Genomic DNA, 21792 nt, shown 5'->3' with positions numbered 1-21792 from the left:
AATGCTCAAGCGCGTCCAGCTCACGGACATACGGGACTGCTGGTTGGTCGTCTTGGCGGTCAGCTTTACTGGGAGAGGATTAGTGACATAGGTGCAGTGATCCACATTCAAAAGCTTGATTTATTGCAATTCGTCACGCTATGGCATTTGTTTCTTCAGATTATCAACAATTCCCTATCGTCCTCGTATAAGTCACGTACTATGGCTTCACCATTGCGGGGGCTGTGCTGGTTGTAAAGAGGTGCCTCGGTCCACTTTGTTACAGGATCTCTACGCTGTTACAGATTCTGGTCCTGGTCCACAGTACGCTACTTACAAGCTTTTTCGCATATCAAAGAATCTCTGCGCAGTCGACGTGAAATGAGTCGCTTCTCTGATAACTGTTTAGGTGCTTACAAGATATGCTACAGTAGCAAACAGGAAGGCTTGCTAAAGCTACGATGCCCAAAGCTCCTGTAATATCTTCTTTGGATACCTACATATCTACGAGTTGTCAATCTTTCCATGGATTCATCGTAAAGTATGACTTGTTTGACGCAGCGGGCAATTGTGATAGTTTCAGTCCTAAATTCCCCGACGCTGTCTCCTCTCATTGCTCAGGAACCACCAGGAACCACCGTCAAATCATGTTGAACAGAGAACTCCTGGTACACAAACATCACAACGGTCTGGTGCTGATCGCAGACGGGAGGAGAAAGCGTTCAACCTGGAAAGTCTGCGAAAGTCCGTTGACTGATCCTCGCGGCGATTTCGAGCTCCCGGCGGGTCGTCCCTCTTTACTAATTTGGACCCACAGCAAGACGCGGTGAACGTTACTTCAACTCTGTTCTCCATGCTTTCTTCTATGCTTTCTTCCCATATCATTACACGCTACCATCTAAATGCCAAAGTATCTCAATCATCTACGCCGGTCCCAATGCGTATGCCATAAACGGCGCGGAACATCAATTACAAAGAACAAGAAGGCATACTGCCTTGATATAAAAGCTCCAGAAACGTCGCTTGTCGGCGCGATTGCAAAGGGAAGCCCATTTAAACGTCCTGCTTCTCCTGTTAAAACTGCGAGGAGCCAGAACTATCAACCTCTTTATTGGCAGACTCGAAACTCTCCTCATCGTCACCACTGTAAGCATACTTTGAATGTTTGCGAATCGCAGCTCCTTTGTAGTAGAAGATAAACGGGATCGCACAACATGCCAGAGCTATAAACGCTAGAAGAGAACTGGCCCACTGATCACCCATGCGATCGTACCTGAAGACGATTAGATGTGTGCCGATCGTAAGAGCACGATTTAGGTCGCTTACATCTGGATTGTGAACAGCACTACTGCTGCGCCCCAGAAACTACGTATGCAAGTTTTGGCGGCTAGTGCAGACGCCGCCTGATGTTGGTAGGAATCGACAAGGTAGTTGTTTGCTGACAACCGAAATATTAGCATGATAACGCCGGAAAAAAATCTCGTACGCACCTGAATTATAGAGGAATATGAAGCCGAAGCCCACCGAGAAACCACCCATGGCTGGACCTGCCCATGAAAATTGCGGATATGAAGACCACGCGAAGATGAACATGCCAACCGGAATGAACCAGCATGAGAACATCATTGGGATGAGGCGCACTTCTGCAGGCGGACGTCCATTGTATTTGGCTGCCACTTTGAGATAATTTTTGTTCACAAACGGCGCACAAGCGGCACTGACAACCACACCGACTGCAAGAGGAATGAACATTAATCCTGTCTTGCCAGCGGTGTAACCTTTATGCTGCTGGTATATGATCGGGTATCTGCAATTGGGTGGTCAGCAGTCATTGATATTACAGTGAGCATAAAGTCCGACTTACGCGATGAAGAACATGTACAACAGGCCGTACAAAACCGACATGTATAGGGAAATAAGGAACACAATGAGCTCCTGAAATAAGAGTTGGAATGGCCGCAGTAAGAAAATCTTCAAACGAGCACCAATTGGCCGCTTATCGATATCTTGCTCCGTCACATGCTTCTCGTCGCCGGTCTCTTTTCGAAGTTTTGCTGCTCGCTTCTTGAGCAGTGCTGGGGCATAAGTCTCGGGGACAGTGAATGTTATCAAACACCAGACTACCCCGGAGAGGATGAGCTGGATCCAGTAAAGCCATCGCCAACCCTTTGCATCTGAAAGGTAACCTCCAACTAAAGGACCTATGGCAGGTCCAATGAAAGGTGCTGCGCTGAAAGCAGCCATTGGCACACCACGTTCTTCGGTTTTCCAGATGTCGGCGAGACTTCCCCCAACAAGGGTCATGGGAGCACTGAATGCGATACCATCGATGGCTCGTGCGACTAGCAACGTCTCAATATTTGGTGCAACAGCTCCGGGAATGATGAAGACGACAGCGATCAAAAGCGTAACCACATATACTGGTTTCCTTCCAAAGATCTCAGAGAATGGCGCAAATACCATTGGACCTGATTGATCAGCAGTGTTTGACGCGATCATAATGCATCGACTTACCCACACCAAAACCGACTACGAACAGCGTGATAGTGAGAAGAGCGACCTCTTCGGAGACAGTGAAGGTTTCCGAGACTCCAGCTATATCTGCTGTAACCACCGCACTGTTGAAAGCAACAACAAAGCAAGTCAGAGCGATCACCATGGTAATGTACCACTTCCTTGCTTTTGACCACGTCTTCGGGTTCTCTGGATCCTCTATCTTCCAAGTCACTAGCTCCCACGTCTCGATGTCTCCAGCCTTGTTGGACCGCACGTCGGTCATTACGCCATCGACTGTCTCCTTGGTATATTCGTCGAGTCGAGCATTTTGCGAAAGCGTTCGCGAAGGGAGGTTGATAAGATCTTCTCCGTACGGTTCGTTCGATGGTATCATATGGTTTCTCGCGGCTTGGGATTGGACATCAATTACGGCACTACGCTCTGCGGCACGATTGCCAATATGAAGACTGGTACCTCCAAGCATATTCGCGAATCATAGTAGGATGAAAATTGAAGAAAATCTTCTGGGTCGTCATCTTGAACTGTGGTACATATATTCATCTTCGAAACGCTTTCCGCGAAATTTCTCCGAGCGAAGTTCAGCATTTTCCAACACTTTGCGCTCTTTTGCTGTGGATGAAGCAAAGCCTTCCGGTGATGTTTCGGTCTTTGATGGAGTCTGAAATCAGAAACCCACCAAGCAAGTCTTATCTTGACCAATCATGGAGACTTTTTCGTCCCACACGCTATACATTCGGTTGAGGCTCGGGATAGACTCGGTCATGTCGGTCGAGTCTCCGAGATACACTCGCGCAGCTGACTCATGGTACCACTGGAGAATACGAAGCCCAACAGACCCTTGACAACGTCAGCCGGAAAGATGAACGTCGAGGAAAAGTGTTTTTCCTGCTCTTGTCGCTTCAGACCGTTCTATGAACCCTCAGGTAGTCCCTGCTCAAGAGTATGCGCATTGGCAAGAGGCTTGAAATGCATCAGATGTTTGGTTAATTGCACGAAGGAGCTGCTGCGAAGTCGAACAGCGAGCACGGTATGATAGTGGCGACGAGACGTCAAGGAGCGATGCACCGGCTTGTAATTGATAAAGCTGTTCATAGCATTCTCTGGAACTGACCAACATTGTCCTCAGGTCGACGGCGCTAAGTGATACAGCTAGCTTCATGTGGTGGAGCACAAAACCTTACAAGGGTAATTGATAGTTTACACCTAGACTGACATGAAGCAGAGCGTTCCAGCATGATGGGCGAGGCAACAGTCAGTGATGATGAAAAAGAAAGGCATTGCAACAGCGTAGAAGGACATTTTGGGGAAGCGGGAATGCAACAGAGACCGGGATCATGGTGACGAGCAAGTCACTCTTTGCAGGTGCATAATAATAGTACATCCAAATGCGATGCCTGGGCGATTTTGGCCGCCGATGTGTTTGTTCTGTACACATCTGGCATGGCTTTGGGCCACCTGCAACTCAGAAAGACCTTGCAGCAGCACTGCTCCGCTTGGACATTGAGGTGCTCGAAACGAAGTGGGCTTGTATTATATACTATTCCATTACTGTTGCGTGTGACATGGTGGACTGCTGAGCAGACCTCGCGGTTTTGGCTCTGGGAAGGTCAAGATATCAAAGGGACGGACAGTGTGCATATATCAATTTCCATGTTCTCACTGAGGATGTGATGGCTTGGCTGGCATGAATGCAGGACGACTAGATGGAAGAAGAGGTAGAGGCATATGTGACATGCACACCAGCTGCAGAGAGGATGCGCCGGCGCAACACCATGCCGGCAGCTTACAGGCAAGTTTACAAGTTGGATGCTAGTAGTGGTGGGGCTTGGACCGAGCTGAGAGTACTTTTTTACTTTTGCATTTACAACTAAACTCTCAAAGACAGTAAGATACTCGTCTCGTGCTCGGTGGGGTAATGTGTTCAAGTTCGCTAAAGAGTTCTTGAAGTATGGATGTAATTATGATAATGGTGACTGTTTCTTCTGGAGTGATGTTGACAGGTGAGAGAGAACACGAGGAGGCCCAAGACGATGATAAGGCAAAGAGGAAGGAAGCATGAAGCACCACTCCTGAGAAGGAAGCATCAACCGGCGGAAGAGAAGCTTGGACCACTGACCGCGCTTGGCTTTCTCGCGCTCTCGGGGTCTTTTTGTCGCTTCACAACTTCACGGGTTCAGCGACATGTTGACGCGCCTTCCCGAAAGAAAAAAACCAAACTCCACCACCACTCACAGGTATTAGGCAGCTGCACTAATTACCTACTTACTACCTCACTGCTACTAATCCTACCTTGCCTTACTACCACTACCACTACCACCACCACCACCACCACCCTCCGTCACCGCTGCACACAATCAATCACACACTTCTTTTCCCGCAAATCTCACACTTGGTTGAACCTTTGTTTCAATCGCCCAAGAAGCAAGCCATCAAGCTATTTTCCGTTTGCCTGACTGCATTCGAGATTTTGCACCGCTCTCTTCCGCGTAAGTTATTTTTCTTTTCCCCACATCCAACCCCGGACACAATCATGGGATTCAAGGCCAATCCCTTCGACCTGGACGATTTGAATCCTGTTTCAACCTTCTTCAAGTGTAGCTTGCTGCAGTATCTTTTCACACAAGCTGCTTGATACACGCACACCGAGCCGGTTGCCCTTCTCGGCCCGCATAGCGACTATCTTCATTGGTGCAGCCGGCGGGCTGTCATGGATATCGTTTTGTCATCAAACACGATCCTTTACCACCTGCAGTTGTGACACGCAGTCGCACTCTTGGCGTAACCCGCATACGCCTACCTCGATACCGTTCGCGAACCAGGGATTTCTTCATGCTCGCATCAGGATTCCTCGGACGTTTCCTAACAGGACCACAGCTGGATGCCTGATTGTCAGACAAGCTTCTAACTTATCGTAGTTGACGGGCACTTCGGACTTGCTGATACGCGAGGACTTGTAACCAGCGATCACAATCAATTACCTCGCTTTAGTATGTCCCTCGTGTCTCTGCCAGCGTCTCCGCAGTAGCGACCTCTTTTTTCGCGACTTGATCGCTGACAGGTCTGAGCCTTCACAGCAACGATTGAAGAGCGCATCCATCCCTGTCGAGGTGAGTACTAGCCAGCCAGTCAGCCTGTCACTACTCCTACGCAACAAAGAAGCTGAAGCGACTACTACTGACGACTACTACTTTTTGCAGACCAGACGGCTTGCTGAAACCTACCTACCTACACACACACACACACACACACACACACACCAACCCACCCACGCGCACGCATACGCACACGCATACACACACGCCCACATACACACATACACACACACACACAGACACACACACAGACACACCCCTTACCTCCACCCCCCGAAATCGACCACTCGTCTTCCACTGCAATGGGTAAGCGCCTCCTGTTCAAATCTCCACTTCCACCTCATCATCCCACCTCCCTCTGCATCAGATCAGACGTGCACCCGCCGCGCCCGTCCTTTGTCTGCCCTTTTTGCCTTCTGTCTGTTTCCTGTCTCCCCCCACCGCACCAGTCAGCTACGGCTAGGCTAGTTCCTCTACAACCTGCTGTGCCCAAGCCGATTTGATCTCCGTCTTGTCCACCCGCTGTCTTTCAGCCCTGACAACTTTTGATTTTTCCCATCCGACTTCCCCTCCATTACTCTTCCCAACGCATCTTGCTTTATTATACTCACCGAGCTTTTCACAATAGATTCCTCCGGAGACTCTTATCGCCCACGCGAAGTAAGTACAATTACTCCTCCCTGTTCCATGCCCCACTTTCACCCGGCTATGCCCTGCGATACTGGTGGCGCGAGCTGTTTGTCTCAAGCGGAGTTCCTGTTGCCTCAGGCATCAATCTATCCTTGGTCTAGCGAACCTTTGCACGCAGAACTTCAGCCTTGCATCTCTGCAGCTTTTGCAGTCAACCACGACTACTCATTTCCATCACCTCCACATCCGCAATCGCACGCCATTTCAACTCAACCATGCAGGAAGACCACGACGTTAATTACTCACAGCGTAACCGATCTCCACGAGGCCGATCTCGTTCCCCACGTCGCGAACGCCGCTCCTACTCTCCTCGCGACAGATCCCGTGAGACTCGCCGTCGTTCCCCTGGAGGTGCAGGTGGAGGCCACAATTCGAACTCATACCGGGCTGGGTCTAGTGGTGCTAGTGGACCAGCCAGCAAGGACAATATGATGGCCAACGTCAAAGAGAACTCTCAACAGGACCGTCGTGTCTATGTCGGAAACTTGAGTTATGATGTCAAATGGCATCATCTCAAAGACTTCATGCGCCAAGGTCAGTCGATTGTTAAGTGGACCGTAATATCTGCTGATTGTAGTATGTAGCTGGCGAAGTCATCTACGCCGATGTGCTACTTCTTCCGAATGGAATGTCTAAGGTGGGCTGCTGATGCAATTGGTTCCTTGGTTTGCGTACATTTGAGAATATTGGTTGACGGATTGGACTCTGTCCGTGGGTGTTATAGGGATGTGGGTAAGTTTATGACAATCGTCCTTGCGTAATGCCTTTGCTAATGAATATTGCTCAGTATTGTCGAGTATGCTACTCGTGACCAAGCGCAACAGGCGGTCAACACTTTGTCGAACCAGAACTTGATGGGGCGTCTAGTCTACGTTCGCGAGGTCAGCCCACATTTCAATCGACTTGTAGTTCATATCACGTATTGACATTGTTGAATTAGGACCGCGAGCCAGAGCCTCGCTTTTCTGCACCTAGCCGCGGTGGTATGGACGGTGGAATGGGCCGTGGCGGCTACGGAGGTGGAGGCGGTGGCTATGGAGGCCCTCCTAGCGGTGGCCCACCTGGTGGCGCTCGCCAGATCTACATCTCCAACGTAGGACACATTGCCATCACAGTTGAACTCATAGCTTTGAACACGAACTAACATTGCCTAGCTTCCCTACAATGCTGGGTGGCAAGACCTGAAAGACCTGTTTCGCCAGGCAGGTGAGTGTATTGTGGCCTATCCAGGCTCTCTGATCATGTCTGACCATGTTTTCTTTTAGCAAACACCGGAGGCGTTATTCGAGCCGACGTCCATATGACGCCCGACGGCCGTCCAAAGGGAACTGGTATCGTCGCATTTGAGACTGTCGAGGACGCCCAAGCAGCGATTGCTCAGTTCAATGGCTACGATTGGCAAGGTAGACAACTCGAGGTTCGAGAAGATCGATTTGCCGGCTCTGGCGGTGGCTTTGGCGGCCGCGGAGGCTTTGGTGCCCGTGGAGGTTTCGGCGGAGGTTTCGGAGGGGGCCGCGGTGGCTTTGGCGGCCGTGGAGGCTTCGGAGGAGGCCGTGGAGGTTACGACGGTGGGTCGGGCTTTGGTGGAGGCCGTGGCGGCTACGGAGGTGGTGCTGGTGGCTACGGGGGTGCTCCTGGTGGTTCTAGCTACGGTGCAGGACCTTCCAACCCACCGAACCCTTTCACTGACTTCGCTGGCCCCAACGGAGAGCCTGGCCCGCTTATCTTCGTCCGAAATGTAAGAGGCATCATCATGGCTCTTTTATTTGATACAGACTAATTTCTTGCAGCTTCCTTGGTCTACCAGCAACGAGGACCTGGTTGAACTATTCACTACGATCGGCAAAGTCGAGCGCGCTGAAATCCAGTACGAGGGCAGTGGTCGCTCACGTGGCACCGGTGTAGTGGAGTTCGATTCCACGGAGAATGCTGAAACCGCCATCTGTAAGAAAATCCCCCTGTCAGAAAGAGATGTTGCGAGGCTAATTCGTCACAATAGCCAAATTCACCGGATACCAGTACGGTGGTCGCCCTCTTGGTCTTTCGTTCGTTCGCTACAGCAATGTTGCTGGTAACGGTGACGCCATGGAAGGCACCGAGTCAACCGCTGGCCTTACTCAGGATCAGATTATGTGAGACCCACGTTCTGTGCTAGCTCGCTCGGTCGAGATTCTGGGCATTTTCCGAATGCTTCAGAGCCACCCAGGCCGCCAATTATTGACTGGACCTTGTCGTCCACAATGTCTGATTTCAAAAGCGCTTTGTTGGATTTTCTTTATTTCCTTTCCTAAAACCTGTTTTCATCTCAAGAATCGCTTAGCGTATCCGACTGCAAAGTCGTAAAGAGTGGATCTCCTTTGGGCCTCTGGCATGAATGGGTGGTCTCAATGGCGCTATCATCACCCAAAAGCTATCGCTTTCGCGTAGTGCACGGTGGAACTAGACACGAAATGGATTGTAAGCATCTGGCTAAAGTACGGGAGATCGAACGAAATGCTCTTGCATGTCGCAGGCGGGATCGTTGGTTGGACTGCAAAATTTCTTTGCTTTGTAATAGGACGCTAGGGACAGATTGAGAAAATGGAATGATGGATATACGGACGACGTCTGGTGCGTGGACCAAATGGCACGGGTCGGGTGATTTATTCTACAGGAGCGTAGGGGCCGTTATGTGATGTGAGGTATTTGCAAGGTGAGTCAGTGTGCATTACGTTGCGTGTGCAGATACCACTCTTTTTGGTCTGATCCCTTTACGCTCGTTATACGTTGCGCGATCACCTTTGGCTGTCAAGTATGACTTGACAGCGAAACTGATGTGTACAGGAGGTGCTATTATTCCACTGTATATGTGCGATGGACTGGCGAGTGTCCGCTCTATCGTTGTTTTCTCTATTTCTTGTTCCTGGTCCGTCCAGTCTCAGTCCTGTTTCATCAACTTCATGACCCATTCATACATGGCCCATTGCACAGCATTGACAACAAAAGCCCTAACACTACAGACTCCCAGACCGCGGAAAAACACCCTCACGCCTTCCGTCTCATAGGCATGCCGGGCCACCGCCAGCGTCGACATCCTCCTTCGATTCGCCCTAGCAAGCAGCGGCCCTCTCTCGCCGCCATCCACTGGACCCGTAGCCGCCCCCGCCATCATCACCTGCGTCTGCACTCTCGTCTTGATCACATCCAACGGGAAAATGCTCGCCCACGTCACTATCCCAGCAAACCCACCGCAAAGCAGCACTTTCAAGCCTTCCATCCGGGGGGTGTCAGTAGTAGGCGAGGATAGAGCAGAGCGGGTGTACTCGTAGGACAGGAAGTAGAAGCCGTATCCGATAGCGTCACGGAGGGAGGTGATTTGACCGCCGTGGTAGAGGCCGCGGATTCCGTGTGTGCGGAGGATGGCGCGGGTTATGGCGTAGCTGCTGGGTGGAGTCGTTGTTGAGATGCCGGTGCTGTTGCCCCCTGTGTTGGGCGAGGAGAGCACCTGGGCACGGCATTTGATCAGCTCGGTTGGCGCAGAGACGACGAAGGTTGCGAATCCGGCGACGCAGCCGGCAGTGTAGATCTTCCATAGCGCTGGTAGCTGGGCTGGTTCCGCGGACGGTGCTGCTACTGGTGGGTATGGTGTCGATGTCAGGACGGATAGTGTGCGGTTGTAGGACACAAATAGAAGCGCGTTGAGGGCGCCGTAGCCAATGATTGGTGCTGATGCTCCTGTGTACACAGAACGAGAAATATAAGAACACAATCTACGCTTGTTGATGGAATATCAAGGGAGTCGGCAATATACATGCTCGTACCTCGTACTAATGTCCCTGCTCTGTCGAATTGCGTCCGCCATGTGACTTGTCCTGACACAGGTCCTGATGGACCTGATGGCGGCGATACAGGCGTCGGCTGGCCTGCTTGCAAACGGGTCTTTATGAGGTCGAGAGGGTTGCCGATGAGAATGCCTATGGCCCCGCTTATGTAGCCGGCCCAAAAATCTGCAGACATTATGTTGTGAATAGTAGTGATAGACCACCCGCTCAAATACACTCCCTGATGACTGCAAAATCTGGCATATGGTGGGGTAGATGTGGGGTAATGGGACAGATGATTATGGTTTAGGCATTGTGAATGTATGGGTGAATAGGGGATGTGCAAGGGGAGAGAGTCAGATGGCCTGGGTTGGTTTGGCTGGCTGGTTGATGTTTGCAGCGGTGTGTTTACTGGCTATTATGCAGTGTGGTTATGCTTCTGCTTCAATCAGATGCTGTTGGTACTCATGTGGCGTGTGGACCGTTTAAGCTAAACTATAAACAGCTAGCTTGGGTACTGCCACCGCCTCAAGCTGGGCCCTTGGTTGTATGACACCACTACCTACCGTTGACTGTGCGCTCTGTCTCTGTGCCTTACCTTGACTTCCCACCAGCCTCTTCTTTCACTTCACAAGACTGAGGATGAAAATACGACTGAAAGCTGCAGCCCACTTATGACTCTCTTTAGGTTCGCTCGTAGTGTTACCAGCCTTCCTTCTCATCATGACAATGCTAATCCGTCCCAGTTTCAAGTATTACAGACGAACCGCTCAAATCACTGAATTGAACCTTTCAAAAATACACATATATACTTACCACCCCGCGAAACAATTACATGCCCTCGCTAGTCTCTGAAAACGCCAGGGCGTGGGACTTTGGTCCTGTCTACGACCTCCTCCACAACCTTTCCTCGCCGCCACCGAATAATGACGTACCTGTACCAAGCGACGAAGCGCTGAAGGAAGCTCACAATGGCATCGTGGATGCAGACACGAACAGATCTAGAGCTACCAGAGCACAATCCCAGGGCTTGGGTGACTTCACGAAGCTTTGGGAGTATCTCGGCGTAGATCCTGCAGCGCCTCCGCCTCGGGTACGGCCGCCGTCGCTGTCGCCCTCTCCTTCTCCTCAGCCGCGACGTGGAGTGCGGATTGATGCACCTGATACTGAAGTTGAACAGAAAGACTTCGCAGCTAAGGTACCTAAGAGACCGAAGCTCGTACAGGATAGTTCGTCTGACGAGCGGGTCGTTACGATTGAACGCAGCAAGGATTATACGTCTGACGGAGCGGTGTATCACGAACCCCGGCACAAGGCGGACCACGTCACCTGGACGGATACGGATGATGTCTTTGATTATCACACTGGAGATACGACCGAGTCTGAGGCTCCCGAAGACACTGGCGAGAGCGCAGATGACGTCAAAGACTCGACCACCCCGACTAGTAAAGGCAAGAAAGCGACGAAAGAGCAGAGAAAAGCAGCTAAGCGAGCCCGTAAGGCTCTCAAGAGAATTCAGAAGAAAAGTCGGGCTGAAGCTCAAGCTAAGCAAGCTCATGCGAAAGCTGTGAGTGATGCGGAGCCTGACACTGCGAAAGGCAAGAAGAAGAAAACGCCGGCGGGAAAGGCGAGTGTGCATCCGATTGTGCAAGAGCCTGTCACTCCGACGCCTACGAATCGGTATCCTTTGCGATCTAAGTTTGTCAATCCAGAGAGTAAGGGCCCTGCTTTGAAGGTGCTAAACCTTACGGAGCATATGACTCCCGGAGAGGTCGCAGCAACGAATTCACAAAAACTGAAGAAGAAAGACACGCAGTTGAAGCTTACTGATTCTATGACACCTGAAGACGTAGCAGCTGCAAACGGATACACGCCTGCGAAGAGAGAGCAGGATATGATTATAGGAGATGTTGCAGTACCACAGTCACAACCGGTGTCTAGGTCACAAATTTTGAACACCAAGAATGTGACGCCTAAGCCGAAGTTTCCTCCTTTTACGATTGCCCAATATGACGATTCTCCTTTGTTATCTCAGACAGCAAACCCGGCGTTCCCTTCATACGCGAATGTGTATCAGCAAAATGGCCCTGGTCAGGCGCTACAGTATTCTGTTCAGACAAATCCGCAGATGACACCACCACCTCAACCACAATACCGAACTCCAAACGGACCTCGTGTTACGAAACTTGCCCCTCCGGTATCCCTACCCCGAAAGATCCAGCCTTCCCCCGAAAGGGCAGTGGTAGGACCCTCGATTACCATGCGACATGGCGAAGATCGCCACATGCACTTCTTTCTCGAACTTATCAAGCAATTTCCCATGGATAAGAAGTGGTTAGTCTCACCAGCTCAACTCTCTACCCATACCAGCACCGTCAAAGGCATTCATGTCTTTGTCGATGCCTCCAATATCTTTATTGGCTTCAAGGAATACATCCGCCGCTCCTTCGGTCTTCCGTACGGCAGACAGGTCAAAGGGCTTGAAATCTCCTTTGATAGCCTCGTTTTACTCATGGAGCGCCGCCGCCCAGTCGCCAAACGTGTGCTCGCCGGTTCATATCCCAACCTCCCAGCTTTTGACATGGCCAAGGCGGTCGGCTATGAAACGAACATTCTTGAACAGGTGTACAAGGACAAAGACCTCTCCAAGAAACAGAAGTCGCAGTTCTATTCCCAACGCGACTCTGGCTTCGGAAACGGAGGCACCCTGTACGGTGGCGGATACGCATGCACAAGTGTGCCGGGCAGCAGCACGAAAGCGTCTGAAACGGCCTTTGCAGCTACTGGTCCTAGCACACCTGCTCGGCACGCCGCCACCTCCGTCGAGACACCGCCGACTCAGAAATGGGTCGAGCAGGGCGTCGACGAGATCTTGCACCTGAAGATGCTCGAATCAGTTGTCGATGCAGACGAGCCAGGCACCATGGTGCTTGCCACCGGCGACGCGGCGGTCGCAGAGTATTCCCAAGGCTTCTTGAAGATGGTGGAGCGCGCGCTGAAGAAAGGGTGGAGCGTTGAGCTGATGAGTTGGCGCGACGGAATTAATCGCGCGTATCTGGATTCGGCATGGAGGGCTCAGTGGGGCGATAGGTTTAGAGTTGTTGATTTGGATGGCTGGGTTGAGGATTTGATTGACTCGTAAAGGGGCCTGAACTTGGTACATGTGGTTTATGGTAATGGCATGGCATGGCACGGCGATATGTTTGCACGCATCTGTTGATATCAACGGAGTTTTTTTGGGACAAGTCTATATGGCTGGAGACACCTGGATATATGTCTGACTGCTGCTGCTGCTGCGACGGCGGCGACGGCGGTGGCAATCTTCGCCTCGTTGAAGTACCTACTACTGCTACTCAAAACTGCATCTGGTTGCCAGTTTAGATGGGAGAATTTCGACTGGGCCTCTCAGTCTTGATATTGGAAGGTTGTGTTGTTAGTTAGCTTTGCCTCGGGCGTTACACCTACCTACATTGGGGGTTATATAGAAGACTAGGTGAGTGAAATGAAAATGAAATGTGTTACTATGAATTGTTGTCTTTCTTACTTATAATCTCTCTTCTAGTTGTTTCATCTTTGAGGTATATATATATATATATAGAAAGTAGTGGTATGTGATTTGTATTACGATAATTCTAGACCTATCCTTCTATTGCCAAGCTTATGGTAGATGGTAGGATAAGTCTAGAAATAAGAAAGGTAAATGACTATGTATATCAAAGGAGTTATAATCCAAGAATTGGGTGTTACACAGTCTTGTTCTTTTCCATAGGTAAGATCTTGCTCGATACAGGTCTCATACTGATCTCTTTTGTTAGTAGAAAGTCTAACTTCTGGACTGACATGAGTAACAATAGCACACACAGCCTATGATTGGATGGGAAAGAATATCAGATCTAAAGCAAGCTCTAACGCCCCTGCCCACAATCTTCAATCCTCACATGCAGGATTTCGCTATCAACACGAATATTCACCAAACACCATATACATATAAACAAACCCTCTCGCAACCCCTCTCCCCCGCTGCTCCCCCAAAACACAGCCCCCAACAACACCACCTTTCCAGCTCACCAAAACTCGCTAAAAACAAGAATGTTGTACGACTGATCCTCATCCGGCAGCTGATACTTCCTCCCCTTCTGAATCTCCAGCCTCATACGCTCGGCCCGCTCACGGAGTTGCTCCGCCTTGACCGTGTCGCCGCACAGCCTGACCGCCTGTGCGAGCCGGCGCGTCACCCGGGCGATCTCGCCGTTGTTGCCGAGTAGGGGGAGGCGAAGTTGGGCGATTGTGAGGAGGCGCTCGAGCATGATGCTGTTTTCGTGTGTGAGTTTAATTGGGGGGGGAGTTGTAGAAAAAGTGGGAAGGGAGGGGGAGGTACGGGTACGGGTACGTACACGGCTTGTTTGTGGTCGCCTTTTAGCATTGTGACGTGGGCTAGTTTGAGCTGGACGGCGACTGTGGCGGCGCGGGTCTCGCTTGTCTTTTGGAAGGCTTTGAAGGCGGAGGTCCAGAGGGCTTCGGCTTCGGGGATGAGGCCTTCGTCGAAGAGGATGTTGGCTAGGTGGACTTTGGTTCTGTGGTTACGGTGTTAGTATTATGATACCCTTGGTTGACATCCATAGAAGCCTGAAAACTCACGTCGCATCCCAGTGTGTATCCGGCTCAAACATCTCATCCACACACTCCCTCGACTTCGCAGCATGGAACCTCGCCCGAGCATAATCCCCCGCTAACCTCGTCGCCCTGCTCAGATTAAGATGCCATATGAACGCCGACGACGGCGCATCGTTGATCTTGACAGACCGCGAGTACAGCTCGATGGCCCTGGGCACGGCCTCGGGCGTCTCGTACTCCTGCAGCACGGCGTTGCCGATGTTGTTGTACGTGTTCGCGAGCTCTGGGTGCATGGGGTCGAGCAAGGTCTCACGGATCTTGCGGGATGTCTCGAGATACTCGAGGCCTTTGGAGGCGTTTGCGCGCTCGACTTCGAGGTGGCCGTACGTGTTGCAGAGGTGTGCGTATTCGAGCCCGGATTTGTCTTCGCAGACGTGCAGGGCGGTTTGCATTAGTTCGATTTCCTCGCTCCACATGCCTTCTTCTAGGAGGTGCCTTGGGTCTCTCTTAGCATTGCACAAAGAAGGCATTGGGGTTGGCGGGTTCTTGTTCGTGCCCACTTACCAGCCGCAGTTTGTCATGAGTCGTGTGAAAGTGAGAAAATCGCCTGGTGTACGTGGCTTGAACTTGTATGTCTGCCACTGACGACACAGGAAGAGGGCGTGTTCGATGTACTTCTTACATTGAACAGACTCATTCCTGAGGCTGTTCCCGTTGATTTGCTTCGGGAACGCTTTGTGGAGCAGTGTTGCACTGTCCAGAAACGAGGAGTAGAGTTGATCTATGGACATGAAGTTTCGGAATTCACGCTGGATGAGGCGGTGGATACTGATGGAGTTGGCACCTGCTGCGCGATGGACGAGGGATGCGGAAAGCAGCTCTTGCATGGCATTATCATAACTCGCGGCGCAGAGTTAGCGTTTTTACCTTGGTGTTTTGCAAAGTTCGACATCGGACATAGGTACTCACGTGAATTCATCTGCGCACAGTAATAGCCGCTCTTCCATATCCGATGTATCCGAGGGCTGAAAGAGCTCTTCTGAGGTCTCAATAGGGGCAATAAAAGCAATGATGCTCAGCAGAGTCGTCGATTCAGGGCCTAAGCTTTCGAACGTACTGATCCAGCAAGTCCGAAGCGAGGCCTTGTAAGACATCCCGAGCCCTCGCGTCTCTCGATGGAGCTGTAAAGCATGTTGTTGGTAGAACTTGAGAAAGGCGCGGATGCTCTTCTGTCGGCTGATTATCTGCGCTGCCATGACGGTCAGCGCAAGCCCCAGACCACCAAGCTCGTGCGAGAGTTCTTCTGCGGCGTGCTTCTCGTCGTCAGAGTACGGGTATCGATTGACGAGGTGTAGGAGAATCGAGCCGCCCTTTGCGGTATTGAAGGTTTTGATCTCCATGCCGGCGGCGGTTGGGTCGTTTACGTTGATGACGGTCCTGGAGGTTACGAGTATCGAACCGTGGGGCGCGTGAGGCCAGCAATCCCAAGCTAGCTTCGTATCTTCTATGTTATCGAGAACCATGAGCCAGGATATGTCTAGAAATGAAAGTCAGCGCCGGTTCCGAACAGTGTGGATTCAACCAACTGCCGTACTGGTTTTGCGGAGCCAGTCGAGTATCAAATGGCGTGCATTGTCCGGATCGGTGTCGTTTTCGGCCCCGTTGAGTTGCAACATCTTAGCGAGAGACGAGAAGCTTTTGGATGTTGAGAGGCCGGTCTCACAGTCAATCCACATGATCAGGTCGATTTGTCGCCCGAGCTCCTGATAGCAGTATTCAAGGGCCACTTGGGTCTTTCCGACGCCTCCAGGCCCCCAAATGGCGAAACTCTTGAACGAAGGGGCCGTCTCGTCGTGGGCAAGATGAAGACTAATCTCACGGATCTCTGCATCTCGCTGTTTGAAGTGAGAGTTCTGCAGATACGGTATGTTATGGCAGGGGAAGATGCTCTGCTGTGTGTCTTCGGTACCAGGTCTTTGGCTGATCAGTAACTCGTTGAGGCGCTCAATCTTCTCTAGTAGAGCGGCAGGCTGCATCGAAGTAGCTGCTAGAGCATCCGCTTTCTCCTTTATCTGTGATGATCGGGTCCGGATTTTCTTGCTCGTGGCCTCCCAGTCCTTCTGCACTGCAGACCAATAAAGCTTGATAGACGTTTCTAGTGCTTTTGTCAGCTTAGCCCTGAATCTATCGTCAATACATCCAACCTTGTTGATTCCGACGTAGAAAGTGGATGATCTTCACCCAGAACGTGATTATATCGACAAATATCGCGATGAGGTCGTCTCTCATTGTGGGATTGTCGGCAAAGGACCGTTCCAGAATCTGCAGCACTTCGAGGTCATGCCCGAGATTGTTCAGCATATCGATCGTTTCCGTCAGCACAGTTGGCATTCTTGCCGCAGCCTATGCGATGAGGGAATGTCAGGTCAATTTGCTAACGGGCCTAGTTGTGATTGCAGTGCACATACCTGTATCAACAAGCTCAGCAAGCCCCAGATTAGGCAGGCATCGAGTGGAGTCCTGCCAATAGTGACTGCAAGAAGAGCAACAAAGTTCTCCAAGGATCGCAAAGTATTCTTCAGCTGATACAAGAGTTTTGACTGCTCGTCCCTGTCCAGATGCGCCGAAACGGCAGTCAAGCTGATCTGGAACTCATCGCAATCTTTAATCTCGTCGAGATATCGGTTCTCGTCGTCTGAAAAGCTTTCTCGACATATCTGCCGGGCGTCTTCCCAGCGCTGCGCGATGTAATTGGAATTAGACCTGAAGAACTGTTAGCAAGGTCTGATTCTGCTGACTTAATCACATAGGTTCTACATTGTTTGATGAGTCGGAGGCTCCTGCCACTGCGGCGCTCTCTGGAATCTTCTTGTCGCATACAATTTACCATAAAATCCAAGAGTTCAGGGGACAAGAGTGACCCTGAAGAATGCCAAGTGATTCAGCCTCGTGCATCCTATGTGAATGTGATGCTTCCCGAGTGCCTCCTACCTTCCTAACACTTGGATCGCTGTGTATTGTAACATAAGTGAACACTACAGCATTATAGCCGTAATATGACTAAAGTCAATCTCGTGTCGACCGCTCATGAAACGACATGCATAAACTCTGAGCCACACCACCATGTACAACTAGCAAAAACAAACAATGACCACAGGGTGAGCATGAACGAGTCTTGAGACATGGTGTCAATCCATAGGCTAGCACCAAAGGCGCAGTGATATTGCAACCAGCGGTACCGGAGCAATGTCCGAAGCATCTGAGTACGTACATACGTGTAGACAGGGGCCATCGTTCTGCATTCCTATAAAGAAAGTATCGTGCGGGAAGTCTGATCGGTGAGGGACTGATTGGCGAGAGCCTGATCGGTGAGAATCTGATATACGAGACCGGGATCGTTGTAGGGTGTACTGTGATTGGCTGACGTCTGCTCGCTCAATATGAACATTGTAGTCGGCTTCCGTGGCTGCAATAACTCGTCTGGTAGGGATTATACGACATTGAAAGTCTCGCAGAGGCGTCCTATAGTGTCGCGTGATGTACTCCTGACGGATTACATGAGTACGAATGGGCCGTAGATCTCAGCCCAAAGGAAATAAAAGAGATTCCTACAGATACCCGGTCGATCTATACACAATGTGGATAGAAGGGCTGGATACTGTCATTCGCTGGCTCGTTCAGTCCCTTCACCATTATGTGTCCTAGCTACAACTTTGATTTGGGTTGTACTGCGAAACAAGAAGCACATGGATTAATGGCATCTCTGCCGTTACACGTGGCTGTCCCAAAGCTTCATTTACGAGAAACCTTGATCTAGACTTCGCTTGGGCAGCGACGGATTTGTCCTCTGCTGGCAATACACGTTGCTACATTGCTACAGGCCTGTCATGAAATCTTGCTAAGGCTAGTACTCTTAGAGACTGTGATCATTTGGTGAAACATCACCGTAACCATGTGGTACGGGCCGAGGGAACGTTGCCTCCCACGCGCTCATAAACTTCAGCAACAATGGCTCTTGATGAGCGGCTGCGATAGCTTGAATACCAATGGGTCGTCCGTTGAAGTCCAATGTGGTCAATGGCAGAGCTGCAACGGGGTAACCTAGAATTCCAATCAGCTGTTTATGCATAGGGCCATTCCTTTCTGTGCATACCGTTTGCGGGACCATACTGGCAAAAGAAGCAATCCCCAGGAGCAATGATGATGTTGATATCATACTTTTTGAGAATCTCATCAAAGCTTGCCCCGATTCGCTTGTAGTGTGAAACAGTTTCGTTTCGAGCATCCACAGACAGATTAGTCTCTAGAGCACCAGTCAATTTGTCCTGGCCAGGATATTCTGTCAAATTGATGAGTGCGATGTTATCTACGGCTTCACCAATATGTACGCACCTTTTGTTAGTGCTTCTTCTACGTTTTCAGCATTCCATTTGACCATTCCTCTCAGATCATCGAATTTCTTCTTCGTGAGCTCTGAAAGAAAGCCGTTCATGTCTTCTTCGAAGTCATCAGCTGCATTGTTGTTAGACGTGATCTTGCTTTGGTATTGATTTACACTTCCGTACCAACGATGGTATAGATAGAGTGATCCCCATTGAGCATAAACTCGGTAGCCTCTAGAAGCTCCACATTTTCATGGAAAGAATCGGCAAGAGACCGAACCCGAGCATACGCGTTTCTTGTGTCGCGGATCTAGTAGCATTAGCTTAATTTGAGAGTTTGTCGTCGAAGCGTCTCACGATCTGTTGAGTCGCGGCTTCCTCAGGCTTGCACAGCCAATCTGGATACTGCCAAATCTCGGGGTCAAGAGCTCCAATGCGTATACCGGTCCAGCTCTGATCCAAGACCGAGACGTACCCACCTGAGGGAACCTTCGTCGTAGATGGATCAACTAGAACATCGAGAAGATTGGCCAAATCCCTCGGATTCTTGGCCATCGGACCGGCCGTATCAAACGAATGAGCCATAGGCAGAACACCACGGACGGGCACCAAGTTGAGCGTGGGTCTAAGAGTATATAATGCCGCTCTTACACCAGGTGCCGTCAACGATGCATCTGTATCACTGCCTACGGCAATGGGTGCAAGTCCGGCTGCGACAGCGATGGCAGACCCAGAGGATGACCCACCTGGATTCTGTATGATAGTAAGATGATGAAACGCACGTCGCAAAAAAAAAACACTTACGCTGTGACCTCCGGCATTGTCATTTGGATCGACACCTCCTTTGACATACGGCGACTGGCCCATTCCTGCGACTGCTGACCAAGAACACGGAAGATGGGAATCCCTTGGCTGATAGTTAGAAATCATAAGCATTATTTTTTTTGGCGTTGCGCTTACCTGTTGAAATTAAGCTCCTAATGGTATCGTCATTAGCCTCATCCATCACTTCGCATCTAAACTTACTGATAATGTTGTCTTTCCTAAAATCACTGCGCCGGCATCAAGAAGCTAGGAATGTTAGTGGTTTTTGACACATTCTCAGTGTATATTTCTACCTTTTGAACAACTTCCGCATTTGACGAACATTCTGCGCCTATCAGTGCGACTGCTCCTCCAGTTGTATGCATGCCCAAGTCTGGCGTTGTACACATGTTGTCCTGTATTCGTCAGACGTAGAATGCTTCAACAGGGGCACAATATACTTTGAGTAGAATTGGTATTCCATGCAGAGGTCCAAGGACAGTGCCTTGACTGCGTTTCTCATCCATGTCTTTGGCTCGTTGCATCACTCCTGGCGCATATTGAAATACTGCGTTGAGATAGCCGTTGTACTGTTCGATCCGCGAGATATAGTGCTCTGCAAGATCCGCGCTTTTGACTTCACCAGCTGTAAGCATATCTTGGAGTACATGAGCTGATGCAGTCAACGGATCGATTTTGGTTATGGAACGACGATGGAATTCAAAGCCCGGTGGCGGACTGCCTGATTTCCACGCATGGCGAAAGCTGGGTTGCGCCATCCTGAAGTTACACTTCAGGAATGCGACAATGGCGGCGAAGCAAGATGCAATCTTGATGAGCCCGCCAAACGACAGTCTTGTCCCTATATTGGCGGTGAAGTAAGATAACGGCGTCGGTGGTAATCTCTTGACTATTGGATGTATGAACACAGGTCATAGACGCTTCTTATAGTGGTCAATAGGAAGAAGTAGACAGGATGTGGCATGTCCTTTGAAGCTGCGTTTGACGTTGACAGAACAAGCTAAGACGACTCTAGGAACTCTGCCTTGTCAACGTGGTCAGGTCATCCAAAGCGACAGCATTTTCGCTTCCCAGCGGTACGGCAAGGGAACTTGGATGTGGGAACAGCTGCTGGTAATTAGGAGGGTGACTCCCCATCGCTATTCGACGCCGGAATATCGACCGGTGAGTAGGTTTGGCGTCGCAGACCCGTAAGGCTATGACAAGGGCTGCTAATGCTTGGCAAGTAGGCAGCCGTCAGCCGTCAAGATGGTTACGGCGCTAATATTTCTGATGCAACTGAGCCCAAGTATAATTGGCGACAAAGGGATCGAGAACCCCGGAAGACAAGGTGACAGCTGTAGTTGTGTACAAGTGGGTGTCCACAAGCGCCTAAACCGCTCCTGGTAAGGACTGATTGGCGTACAACTCATCCATCCAGCACTGGCAAATCATTCAATCTTTGCTACATAAAGCCATTCCAACATCATGACTAGCTTCATCATTGGCCGGTCCATACATCACATTACGAAAGGAAAGAAGATCGAGGGCAATAAGGTATAGTCTCGTGCAGCCACCATCACAAGTTACAACGACTCTATACCGCGGGTTCAGCTCAGGGACCAGATATTGGTGGCTGGCAGACCCATTAGGCCGCCTCACGGTGGTCAACTACAGCCGTGTACACAGCAATGAGCGCATCATTTCATAGTAATGTCTTGCCAGTATCGAACTAGAGTTGATCCACGGACCACAATACTCAAGTTCAGAAACACGTTAGCGGAGCTTACATGAAAGTTTGTTCTTGTGAAATCGCCTGTGTAACAAACATATCATATCTTATTTACACAACAAAGATGAGAGTCCCGCCATGGTGTTTGTGGTGGTATCATAACAGAGAGTCAATCCATGATC

At 50.4% G+C, this 21792-nt stretch overlaps 8 protein-coding genes across 8 annotated transcripts; 3 read left to right on the top strand and 5 right to left on the bottom strand.

The window, feature by feature from the left end:
- Window positions 1–931: 931 nt before the first annotated feature.
- On the bottom strand, window positions 932–3194 carry EJ05DRAFT_316026 (MFS multidrug transporter). Its single transcript, XM_033740725.1, has 5 exons — window positions 2494–3194; window positions 1844–2447; window positions 1470–1786; window positions 1306–1417; window positions 932–1252 (listed from the first exon to the last, which is right to left on the bottom strand). Exons 1-5 carry the CDS (start codon window positions 2957–2959, stop codon window positions 1054–1056), a joined length of 1698 nt encoding a protein of 565 aa, XP_033602391.1. The 5' UTR covers window positions 2960–3194; the 3' UTR covers window positions 932–1053.
- Window positions 3195–4299: 1105 nt separating this feature from the next.
- EJ05DRAFT_315854 (uncharacterized protein) lies at window positions 4300–5083 on the top strand. The gene has a single exon (XM_033740724.1). The coding sequence runs from the start codon at window positions 4527–4529 to the stop codon at window positions 4947–4949; it is 423 nt and encodes a 140-aa protein (XP_033602390.1). The 5' UTR covers window positions 4300–4526; the 3' UTR covers window positions 4950–5083.
- Window positions 5084–6547: 1464 nt separating this feature from the next.
- On the top strand, window positions 6548–8540 carry EJ05DRAFT_315603 (RNA-binding domain-containing protein). Its single transcript, XM_033740723.1, has 9 exons — window positions 6548–6812; window positions 6872–6915; window positions 7003–7010; window positions 7066–7159; window positions 7219–7371; window positions 7433–7484; window positions 7544–8016; window positions 8069–8222; window positions 8278–8540. Exons 1-9 carry the CDS (start codon window positions 6707–6709, stop codon window positions 8412–8414), a joined length of 1221 nt encoding a protein of 406 aa, XP_033602389.1. The 5' UTR covers window positions 6548–6706; the 3' UTR covers window positions 8415–8540.
- Window positions 8541–8839: 299 nt separating this feature from the next.
- EJ05DRAFT_509613 (mitochondrial carrier) lies at window positions 8840–10384 on the bottom strand. Its single transcript, XM_033748110.1, has 2 exons — window positions 10079–10384; window positions 8840–9992 (listed from the first exon to the last, which is right to left on the bottom strand). The coding sequence occupies exons 1-2, from the start codon at window positions 10272–10274 to the stop codon at window positions 9196–9198; spliced, it is 993 nt and encodes a 330-aa protein (XP_033602388.1). The 5' UTR covers window positions 10275–10384; the 3' UTR covers window positions 8840–9195.
- Window positions 10385–10657: 273 nt separating this feature from the next.
- On the top strand, window positions 10658–13606 carry EJ05DRAFT_474968 (uncharacterized protein). The gene is made up of 2 exons (XM_033743704.1): window positions 10658–10766; window positions 10825–13606. Exon 2 carries the CDS (start codon window positions 10914–10916, stop codon window positions 13218–13220), a length of 2307 nt encoding a protein of 768 aa, XP_033602387.1. The 5' UTR covers window positions 10658–10766; window positions 10825–10913; the 3' UTR covers window positions 13221–13606.
- Window positions 13607–13881: 275 nt separating this feature from the next.
- On the bottom strand, window positions 13882–15439 carry EJ05DRAFT_315515 (uncharacterized protein). Its single transcript, XM_033740722.1, has 2 exons — window positions 14717–15439; window positions 13882–14652 (listed from the first exon to the last, which is right to left on the bottom strand). Exons 1-2 carry the CDS (start codon window positions 15220–15222, stop codon window positions 14310–14312), a joined length of 849 nt encoding a protein of 282 aa, XP_033602386.1. The 5' UTR covers window positions 15223–15439; the 3' UTR covers window positions 13882–14309.
- Window positions 15200–17644, bottom strand: EJ05DRAFT_315492 (uncharacterized protein). The gene is made up of 6 exons (XM_033740721.1): window positions 17510–17644; window positions 17161–17455; window positions 16897–17095; window positions 16287–16847; window positions 15662–16229; window positions 15200–15592 (listed from the first exon to the last, which is right to left on the bottom strand). Coding segments are annotated over exons 1-6 (1965 nt in total). The 5' UTR covers window positions 17512–17644; the 3' UTR covers window positions 15200–15252.
- Window positions 17645–18605: 961 nt separating this feature from the next.
- Window positions 18606–20657, bottom strand: EJ05DRAFT_499125 (amidase signature enzyme; the record flags this gene model as incomplete). Its single annotated transcript, XM_033746784.1, has 10 exons — window positions 18606–18793; window positions 18846–19031; window positions 19085–19204; window positions 19258–19384; window positions 19432–19827; window positions 19879–19981; window positions 20035–20051; window positions 20101–20145; window positions 20193–20294; window positions 20340–20657. The coding sequence occupies 10 exons, from the start codon at window positions 20655–20657 to the stop codon at window positions 18606–18608; spliced, it is 1602 nt and encodes a 533-aa protein (XP_033602384.1).
- Between the last annotated feature and the right edge of the window lie 1135 nt (window positions 20658–21792).

The sequence above is a fragment of the Pseudovirgaria hyperparasitica genome (assembly GCF_010093815.1).
Source record: "Pseudovirgaria hyperparasitica strain CBS 121739 unplaced genomic scaffold EJ05scaffold_5, whole genome shotgun sequence".
NCBI classification, from domain to species: Eukaryota; Fungi; Ascomycota; class Dothideomycetes; order Acrospermales; family Acrospermaceae; genus Pseudovirgaria; species Pseudovirgaria hyperparasitica.
This window is presented reverse-complemented; position numbering and strand designations above follow the sequence as displayed.